At 38.7% G+C, this 11,336-nt stretch overlaps 1 protein-coding gene across 1 annotated transcript; it reads left to right on the forward strand.

The window, feature by feature from the left end:
- Nucleotides 1-230: 230 nt before the first annotated feature.
- On the forward strand, nucleotides 231-10,807 carry LOC101161218 (voltage-dependent calcium channel gamma-3 subunit-like). Its single transcript, XM_004066028.5, has 4 exons — nucleotides 231-581; nucleotides 8,364-8,447; nucleotides 8,757-8,897; nucleotides 9,668-10,807. Exons 1-4 carry the CDS (start codon nucleotides 371-373, stop codon nucleotides 10,237-10,239), a joined length of 1,008 nt encoding a protein of 335 aa, XP_004066076.1. The 5' UTR covers nucleotides 231-370; the 3' UTR covers nucleotides 10,240-10,807.
- The last annotated feature ends 529 nt before the right edge of the window (nucleotides 10,808-11,336 follow it).

Consider the following 11,336-nt stretch of genomic DNA (forward strand, 5'->3'; position numbering starts at 1 on the left):
ACAAAGGAGCAGGTTGGACTCTGGGGTGGCCGCTCTCCATGGTGCTGAAGTCCAGCGCGCGCGCCGGCGGGCTCCTACAAACGCGCGCGCAATTGCAGGCGGGGTTATCTTGCTAACTGGAAAACAAAGCACACTGAGTCCAGGGAGCAGCTGCTGATCCTGTGGGTTTCAGGTTGCGCTCAACGGAAACCTCTGAGCGCTTCCCACAAAGTTTGGGTGAAGTTGCAGCAGCTGCCCGGCCTCATGAGCGGCGCACAGACTGCAACATGCCCTGCCTTCGGCCAGCCGGATCATCCACGCAAAGATAAGACGAGGGGAGTTCAGCTTCAATAGTTTGTGAATCCCGCAAGTGTTGGCTCAGCGGTGGACCATGAGGGTGTGTAACCGGGGGATGATGATGCTTTTGACCACGGCGGGAGCCTTTTGCGCGTTCAGCCTCATGACCATCGCCGTGGGCACGGACTACTGGCTGTACTCTCGTGGGGTGTGCCGCTCCAAAAACCTGAATGACAACGAGACAGTCCACAAGAACGAAGAGGTCCTGACCCACTCCGGTCTGTGGAGAACCTGCTGCACTGAGGGTAAAACACTGAAGGATTCTTAGTTTTTGACAAATTCAAACACAAGTGTTACCATCATTAGATCATTTTTTAAGTAGAAAGTCAGGCAAAGCTTGTTTGCCTTTACGCTTTTAATTATTTATAGGTAATTATACTTGTTTAATCTTAGACTTCTAGAAAGTCTATTTTAACATATATGGTCCTTTGCAACCAGGTATTTGAGAAATTTAATGCAGTTAATTATTTTTTTGAAATGCTAATAAACTGTATTTACAAACCTTTCATGATTTTTTACTGACAAATATAATTTCTACATGTTTCAAAATATTAAAGCTATGGTCCAAAATAGTATCCTATATATCATTTAATATTTTATGAAATTTAATATATTACCTTATACATCCCCTCTTATAAATATCTCTACTAAACCACCAGTGTGAATCAGCTTTCACTGATTCACACTGGTGGTTAAGCAGAGATTTTTTTTACACCGGATGCCCTTCCTGACACAACCCTGTACTTTTTATCCTGGCTGGGGACCGGCACAGGGAAAGTCAGACACAGTCCTGCTTTGTGGCTACACAGTTAAGGGCAGTGGCGTGAAGGGTCTTACCCAAAAACCCAAACTGGATGAAGCTCATCGAGCCCCTGTGAAAACGAACCCTAATGTACCAGTCAGCCAACAGACCACCCAGCCGCTTCTCAGTGCATGCATGGAAGACGCAAAAAAAGAGAAACTGATCTGTTTTTGATGGAACTTATATTTTAAGTGATTCACTATTTTTTATTTACATACTTTAAACTTTTTTTTTAAATATCTCAACTATTGTGTTTTTTTTACTCTTATTCTCTCAAACTACTTAATTAACTACTTAAATACTTAAAATCAAAAGTAATTAATAGAATATTCCTAAAATCATCTTGATCTCAGGACTTTTCATTAATCCTGTGTGTGTATGTGAGTGTTGTCACCATCCCTCAAAGTTACTGACAAAAACAATGTCAAATGTTACATTTGAAGATGATGAAAAGTTACAAAAATGATTTGAATTTATGAAAAACTACGGCTATTTTTGTACCTCCTCAAGTGTCAGCAACTGAAATAGTTTTGTATTGGTAACCATGACAACTTAGTGATGGCTATCATAACCTTTATAGACACTGTCAATAATACAGTAGTACTTGTGCAAAAAATGGCACAGCTGAGCCTTTACAAATGGTCTAGTTTGTCTTTAATTCTTTCCAGTTTTGAACCAAAATTAAACAAAATCGCATCCCTTTGCATCAAATCCCAAACCTGCTTGCAGACGGAGTCTAACTTTTGTGAATAAAATCCAGAGGAAAAAAGTTAGTTGACAAATTGAGATGGTTTTAAAGAAATATGCTTAACTGTTAAGCTTAAATACAAATACAGCATTTGTATTTAATAAGGCAAGCAGCTACTTTTATCTCCAACAGATGCTGATATGACCATGTACAGCTGGTACAGTTCCTTTAGCATTATCACAAGAGACTGTCTGAAAACTGCATAAATATCATTTTTAGTTTGTGGCTACCTTTTTCAAATGGTGTGTTAACATTCTGTAAGCAGTTTATACTTCCACTGTGCACCTAAATCCACATCAGCTCAGGGAGAGATTAAGTTTAAGTTTGTTATGAATATACACAACAGTAAATCACAGAATATTTGTAACAACCCCGTGTTGCGGAACTGAATGAAAGTGTCCAAACAAAACTGTTTCTGCTATTTACATTACTAAACCACTCTGATTAAAGAAAAAGCTAAAGCATAGATTTAAATGTATTATGTGTTTGCCTCAAAAACCCAGTAAAAGGATTTAATTTGAGTGTTGTGTCCTCAGTAGAGGCAAACATTAGCAGTCTTTTCATCTTCTTTGCTACCCACTTTTGCCACAAACACAACATTTTTATTAAGTTGTCTTCAATCTGAAAAAATTGTCACGCTACGGAAATCCAAAATGCTACAATGTACATTTTCACTAAGCATTAAAAGAATTGTTGAAAGATTCTAATTGTGCAAACTAATGTTATTGTGTTATTTTATATTTAGCTCAATTAATAAATTTTAACAGCAGTCACATACTGCTGAGGCCCCCTGGGCTCAGTGGACTTCTGCACCGGGTTTGGAACCAGCGTTAGTTTAGGTCCAGGCAGCGTCAGGATGGAAGCAGTTAACAACCACAGCCAAAAATAAATAAATGTTAGCCTAGCTAAAAAAAAAAACGTGAGCAGCACACATTGAAGATCATTCTGAAATAGTTCCAGATGGATTCATTTTGTCTGAGAAACTTGTTGATTTTACCAGAGAAAATTCACTTCCTTCTTGCTGTAAACCAGGACTGCCCAATCCAGATCTACCTCCCTGCTTGTTTCCCAACTTTCTCTGCACTGCTTTCTACTGATTGGCTAACTCAGGTTTCTCATCCTTCTGATTAATTAAATTCACCTGAACCAGGTAACCGGCTTCGAGAAGTGCTGGAAGACCCTAGAAAACAGGCACGATAGTTTGATCTCAGGATTGAGCGGCCCAGCTGTAAACATTACACCATTTTAGACTTTTATTGTTCTAGTTTCTCTTTAGTGTTTGACACTTCCTATAATGTGTAACCATAGCAACAATAAACACATTTAGAAGCAAATACAGTTAATGGACGAACTTAACAAGAACTTAAAAAATAATCGAATTTGACCAAAATTTGGTTCCAAAGTCTTATTTCCCCCTTGGGTAAGGAAAGAAGCAGGAATTGAGTCTAAAGCAATAATAAAAGCTCTTTTGGAAATAAGAGGCTTGAGCCTTAGAAAATAGGAAAGCGTGTGTGTTTTTAATCTTTTTCTTTTATTTGCAATTCACTTTGACACACGTAATTGCTTTTTCCATAAAATAGAGAGAAAAAACATTAAAAGAGTCAATTGAAGATGCTGTCTTTGCTTTAAAACACAACTGAATTTTGTCTTTTACTAAAGGACTATAGAAAAACAGTGGAGCCACAGGTATTCAATTAATAGTTAAGGGTTATCAGTGTGTAATACCATCACCAGATGCAAGAACAAATCTTGATTTGATAAATCTGATGAAGACCTTAATTGATAATACAAAATAAATCTGAACAGCCCTCTATGTGTGTTATGTCTCTGAAAAGTAACAAAAAAACATTATAAATTACTAAAAAAGGAGAATTGGCTTAGTTGACAGAATATGATTTTAATAAAACTTTAAAAGGGAAACCAATCAGTTTCTGAACAGACTTTTTCTAGACTTGTAGTTTTCATAGAAAACTGGGAAGAAATGGAAAAGCCTATATCTGCAAAATCACAGACATGCTGTGGGCTGTGTTGCTTTTTAGAAAAAGGAAAACTTGCATTTGTACCCAAGATTGTAAATTAAAAGATGGTTTAGTTAATATTTCAAAAAGTAAAAAGAAAAAAAAGTCAAGGTGCCAGAAGCTCTTGCTAATTTTAAATATACTCAAACCAGTTATTGCAAAACTTTTGAAAGGACAGTAGAAGTGGACAGTGGAAGGGATGCGTGTGACTCTCCCAGAGCACAGTACTTTACAAGAACACCTCTGACTCTGACCATCTGCATGAATTCACTTTAAGGTTGGTTTGAACTCATTAAGGGATCCAATATTTCAGTAAAACTTAAGTTAAATGCAGTTCCTTTGATCCAAATAAAATGCTTAAGCATATGTGTCATCAGTGCTTACATTGATGTGATCAAAGGCAGCAGCGAGATTTAACAGGACAAATATAGGCACAAATCCATAATCAGAGGCCATTAAGGGATCATTGGTAACATCCCCAGAGCTTTTTCTGTGCTGTGACATGCCCTGAATCCTCACTTAAAGTCCTCACAGAGACCCTCTTTGTGCAAACCATCACAGCTGAATTTTCCACAGTTTTCTTAGAGTTAAAAAAAGAGATGTAGATTAAATATAAAGCTGCAGATGGACAGAATTCCTGGACAAGAGAAGTTTGGAAGTGACTGTTTATCTCACTGCAGCCCTGATACATAAAGACAGATGGAACCCCATGGGGAAATTCTTAAGAAGTGAAATAAAGCAGTCTGGTTTGAATGGGGTCAAAAAGAAAAACTGAAAAACATTTGATCATTCAAGTTTTGTCCTTGAGCAAAGGGGCTACAGGTCAAAAAAAAAAAACAGTTGTTCTTATTTTCTCCTCTTATGAACTGATCAAACCTTTTAGCAGATTTATTTACACTTGATAATAATAATTAATAATAACAATTAAGAATAATAATTAATTGATACTTTATTTATCTCACGATGGGGAAATACTTCTCCGCATTTTACCCATCCCCCCGGGAGGAGCAGTGAGCTGCAGACCACCCGCGCTTGGGGGGTGACAGCTGGCTGGGGAGAGCAGGGATCGCCCCGCCAACCCTTTGGTTGTTGGATGACCTGTTCCACTGCCTGAGCTAAACTGCCGCCCATTGAAGAGAATTAATGTAACACTTTAAAAGTGTTGGAACACCACTTCTTCTACTTTTATTTTGAAAGTCTGTACTGAAGGATGCAGCTGTAAATGAAGGCGCCATCTCTCATTGCAAACCTTAATAAGGAGCATCATTAGGTTATATTACATTTGCAACCATGCCATCTTCTGAAAAATGACTGTTTTTTTCTACAAAAAATATGTGAATCAAGATGATTTATTGCAAATACATCTTAGAACATCTAGAATTAAACAGAGGGCTCCAAAACTTCAAAACAAAAGTGTAAACTTTGACTTTTGAAGTAAAACGGGCAGCAAAAAGTAACCGTAGCCAGGTTAATTCACAAAGTAATCAAAAGGTGGCTTGTTACATTCTAATTCAGCCCTTAGACTACCATTGAAATTTATTTTCTTGGTTTTTGTTTTGAAAAAGATAATCAGGTTGGAACTTGAAATAACGGCCCATGATCCTCGTCTCTCAACTACTGCAAAGTCAGATAAAGTGCATTTTTTAGTTTAGTATTTAAATATGTGATGTCAACGCATCAAATATTTAAGAGGCTTCCATTTTCCACAAAAATGTGTGTGACTGCTAAAGGCATGGAAAAAATGCTGTATATCTGGGAGTGTCCTGCGGTGTTTGTTGCTAGTATTTGGGCCATAGATCTGTTGATCCCACTGGTCTGTGGTCAGTGTGGTGCACACAAGCACACGCATGGATATGTGGTTGTGTGTGTCCATTTGTTCATGCAATGTATTAAAAAAAAGGTCGTGGGATCACTACCAAGGAGATCAATGAAACTAATTCTAAATTAGTGATTTTAATGTGGAACTGGACTTTATTTTGAACTTCTTACAACAGCTGGATTTCTTCCGCATAAAGCTTTGGGGATTATTAGCTGATTAACTTAACCAGGAAAGGCAGTTGCAGTAAAGCAGCATTAACGATTAGAAAACAGTTAGAAAATACGGCAGGAGAGCTGCCAGTAGTGTAAGAATGTGTGTGTTCATGAGTAAATGGGATTGTAAAGGGCTTTGGGCCTTAATCAAGGAAGAAAAACGCTATAGAAGTATGCACATATTCCCATTTCACCATTATATACCGGTACATGTTGTTTCACACTGAACGTATCAAACTGCATTTTGACCATGAGCAGTATCTTTGTAGAGGGTTACTACTCTAAATGCTTTAATTTTAAATTTCATTCATGTTAGAAAGTTGGTGTTTTCTACTTTGGACTCATAGTTTTCAACTCTAACGCTCCCCTGAGTTTAGATAACACACTTATAAGAGATCAATGATGTCTGGGCTTACATAAAAAGCTAAATCTTTTCAATCTAATTTTTTTTACACTTTAAGTCATACATGCACGAAATACTGCATTTTTGAAATGGGTTCACAATAGAACACTGGTAGCATATACAGTATTTAATAAATTAAGGTCACCAGAAATGATTAGCCTTAGGTATATTTGGAGGACTGTGTGGAACAGAAGGTGCAAAGATAGTGTCCTCCTCTGTGCTTGGCCGTCTGTATCACTGGGATTAATATATTCTAATGTGCAGAATGCTGTGGGAATAGTGGGGGGGTCAATGATCTGCAGTTGTGATTTAGTTCACAGCTCTGCCTCCTCCTAACCACTGAGGGTAGGAGTTTGTTGTCAGGAATGATCACAGGGCTGGACCCAGATGCAGAGATTTAGTGGTTTTAATTTCTTGTACAGGCTTAAACAATAGCTCTGGAAATAACCAAACAACCTGGCACAGGACAAAGGGAGACAGACTATTTAAGACATGAGGGAGGGAACACAGATGGAACCAATCAGAGGAAATTACACAGTCACACCTGTGGGGAACAGACAAGATCAGGAAGGAACATGGCCTGAAATGAGAGGAGTGTTAGTGTTTCAAAATAAAACAGGAAGTGCAACACGAGACAACACAGATGACAGACCAGAAGTGCACAACTCAGGACAAATGATAAGAACGACAAGACATGACATTTGTAATGTTAGGGTACAATTCACCTTAAATAAGGGGCTAATCTAAGGGTTTTACGCCATGCCTTCCACCCTCATCTTGGTTATGTGAAGCTTGGATGCATCTTCTTCTCTGTCACTGAAATCCATGAACCGATTGCAGCTCCCGCCCCGCAGTTTTTGTGCTAAAGTGAAAAACAGTGGAAGCTTTTGGCTGTGAAACAGTCAGTATGAAATAATTTGCTGCTTTGATTATATTCACAGATCCTCTTAACATCTTATGTAAATACTAACGATATAAACATTCAGAAAGTATTTCCAGATTTCAAATCAGCTAAAGATGTTAGAAACAGAATTTGATCATATTTCATACAATTATATCTTCACTTATTCAACTACACATGCTAACAATAGTTGCTGCTTGTTTTGCGCATCACATTATGCATATTCCTAAATTGAAGTGCTATATGTAAGTACAAGACACACGTGATCAGTAAAGAAATACTTGGAGAATTTGATTTGCTGAGGCCACATTTCATGGGAAAAACACCATCACCAGTACAATAAAATCCAATTACTTTTTTGATTGGATTTTGATTTTAATCAGATTTAACATCTGATTTTCTATTACATTCATTTATTACCTGGCTCGGGTATGATCAGTTAATCATATCGTGGTGACATATGAGTCAACTAATCAGTAGCAACCAGTGCAAGGAGAAGTTGAAAAGGGTGGTAGATCTGGATATCCAGAGTTGGGTGGTCCAGATTAAGAGTTCTCCGCTCCATTATCACCTCATTCTTGCTGAACGGGGGAATTACACTGAAAACACTTACCGGTAAACTGGTTTTGTTGACCACCTCTAAAGACTTTTAAAATAAAGCCATTTAAGGCAATATGTGCTTTTGGAATAATCTGGACTGAACTCGCTCACAATGATCAATAATCTTTTGAATCACTTAGTTAAAAACAATCTTATCTTGATGTTTATGGCATTGATTGTGAATTTGCACTTGATAGATTAACTGAGTTAATTTATCTACAGAGTTTATGTATAATAACTGATGTTGTGATTACTTGTTTGAATGAGAAGATAGCTCCTTTCTATGCACAAAATATGTTCTTTTCGTGAGAATAAGCTGTTTTTAGATGTCAGAGAGAGCTGTTTCTAACGTTCTCTTTCCATGTTTTACGTGGTTGTCTAAAACCTAAAAAATGGACCTAAAACTGAGTCCCAAAATGTGATGTCCACACAAGGACGCCAAGTCCTAAGAGGTTAAGCCAGTGTGTGCAGGTAGGCTTCCAAATGATCTGGCCCACAGGTAAAGTATTTCTTTTTGTCTGCAGGGATATTTCGAGGTGTTTGCAAAAACATTGATCACTTTCCTGATGATGCAGACTATGAACAGGATGCTGCAGAGTATTTACTACGTGAGTACAATAGTACATTCAACAGGCAATGTTGAATATTCTATTCTATGAGTCCATTTTCCCTGCATGCAGTCTCATAAAGCAGCTATGGCATCAAATTTGCCTTTTCTAAATATCAACATCTTGATTTTTATTTTAACTACTGGAAAAGTGCTTACGGTATTCATTACGGACTCATTTGACTCCAACTTTCACTTTGTTTTTGACTATCACCTTTAAGTTTGAGCTAGAAAGTGATGACTTAGATTATTAACACAGAATTAAATTCAATTGTTTGTGTTTTGCTGAATATGCTTCTCCTCTCCTCAGGGGCAGTTCGGGCCTCCAGCCTCTTCCCCATCCTCAGTGTGGGATTGTTATTTCTTGGAGGGGTTTGTGTGGCTGCCAGCGAGTTCTACAAGTCACGATACAATGTCATTCTCACCGCTGGCATTCTCTTTGTCTCTGCAGGTCAGACACACAAACACACATTAATCTAAATGATACAACAGTAAGCATCTCCAGGGTTACAACAGTACAAACACAATCAACCTGACAACCGTTGTGTTGTTTTACCATATTCTTAATGGTATGTTCACACCGGCTTTGACAACATGCATTCAAGCAACCACTTCCAAAGAAACGTTGATGTAAATTATTTTTCTTTCTTTTTTTTTTAACTTGTCCTGTCCAAAAGCTGGGCAGACAGATGAGAACTGAATAAATCAAAATTTTTGAGTTCACATGCCACTACACAAATTTTAAGTCCATTTTTGAACTCTACATACAAAACACATGGCCATTGAACGTGCATCGAAAGTTAAACCAGTCGAACTTCGACCAATCGGGGGCTCAGATTTGGTAGTGACTTGTGGGTGGCATCCCTTTTAATTCACGGAGTTGCCAACCATTTGAAAATCGATCATGGAGGAGAAATTTATAATTGCGGTTTGTGCCTGGATGGAATTATATGATGCCAAATTATTTAAATAGTTTAATAGATCTCTAAAAGGAAAAGCCTGAAGCAAGATTGGTGAGATTTGCACCGCTTTAACATGTTGCACCAAGCCTCGTCCAACTATGGCTAAATGTCCTAGTAGTGATAGTTCAGTGTGAACACCATAAAAGCACTTTCAAGGACCTGATATGTATGTAGCATAAGACTATCAGCAGCTCCCGCCCAGCAGTTGTTAATATCCATCACAAACTCATCTTCTGCGTCTCTTTTACTCCCTCTGCAGGTCTCAGCAACATCATTGGCATCATTGTCTACATATCAGCTAACTCAGGTGACCCCAGTCAGAGTGACAACAAGAAGAGCTACTCCTACGGCTGGTCCTTTTACTTTGGAGCTCTGTCCTTCGTGCTTGCTGAGATAGTGGGGGTCCTGGCAGTACATGTGTTCATAGAAAGACACAGGCAGCGGCGCACTAACGGAAGGCCTTCCCTCTTAAAGCCTCCCATCTCCCGTAACTCTTCATATTACCGTGACCGTTACTATCAGAACCGCAGCCGGCGCTGCAGTCACAAAAGCACCCTCAGCACTGGAGACACCAACTCAAACACTTATCAGGCCCCCTTGGTCAATGACCGGGCACCATCCGTCTCTCCGGACAGCAAAGTTGCTGTCATGGCAGGTTTGCAAACGCCAATGACTCTGGACTCGGAGTTCTTGCTGTACACCCTAACATCGCCTCTCAAGGATGGAAGGATCACCATGAGTTTGGATGATTTGACAACTTCAGTCACTCTCAACAACACAGAGATGCTCCCAGGAAACACTGCTTCCAACAGGAGGACTACACCTGTCTGAGAGGAGAGGCAATGCATTGAGAACACGAGACGCACGCGAAGGGTCACTGAGAGGACAACACTAATAACAATAATGATGGTTCTCTTGATGTAGAACTCAGCTCTACTTTTCTCAAATAATTATGTTTTTCAATGTTATGACGGAAGCTCATTTTTATAGATGCCATCGGCAGGAATGAAATAACACTTTCATTTTTTTGTATCCACAATGTTCACTTTTTGCAGCTCAGCTCTACCACGCATCTGTAACTTCTGTGCAAATGAGAGTGAATGTGTGCTTATGGGAGGACGGGCAGAATGGGGTAAAAATGTCAAAAGTAACAACCACACAAACAGAAATCACTGCAAATACATTTAGCATAACCATAAGCATTTCACATGTGTCTGCCCTCTTTTTGTATCTCAAATGCTTAAAATTGTTACCCTAATAGATGCATTAAAGCCCATACCCATCTGTGCCTGACTGTGCTGGAGTGTGCATTGTATGCAGGTGCAACCATATGTGTAAAAAACAAGATTTTGCTATTCTGAATGTGTCTTTCACTTTGTATTTGCGTTCAATAAAGGAACATTAAGGAAAACTAAATGTGTTTTGAGGTGCAGCACAACCGTTTCTGTTACTAAAGCGCTGCGAATCACGAGGTGGCAGTTTTCTCTTCCTCTGCTGCCCTCTTCTGTCTGTTCTGTCATCTCTTCATCTGCTACTGCATCATCTGCTGGCTCTTTTTTGGATTCACGCAGGAGTTTTTAGGACTGTGTCTATGACTAATCACTTCAGTCACAACCCACTAGTCCATCAGCATAAACTGCATAGTATTAAAATCATATCTGTGTTTTCTCGACTTTGACTTGCTCTTGAACCAAGAGGACTTAGGGACTTGTTCCAATAACAACAATTTAGATTTCTTTTGCCTCATCAGAACAGCAAAAACATTTTTTTAGCCTCAGTCCCCTCTTTCTGATCATGTATTCATGATTCTGTCCTTGCAATTATATTGTCCAAGAAGGGTACAAATACATGACTAGTTTAATCAATAATTTTCCATTTGTAACACAGTATATAACCAGCGCCTTGCTGTATGTGACCATGCATGGATA

The sequence above is a fragment of the Oryzias latipes genome, chromosome 1 (genome assembly GCF_053564925.1).
Source record: "Oryzias latipes strain Hd-rR chromosome 1, Olatipes_Hd-rR_3.1".
Lineage (NCBI taxonomy): Eukaryota > Metazoa > Chordata > Actinopteri > Beloniformes > Adrianichthyidae > Oryzias > Oryzias latipes.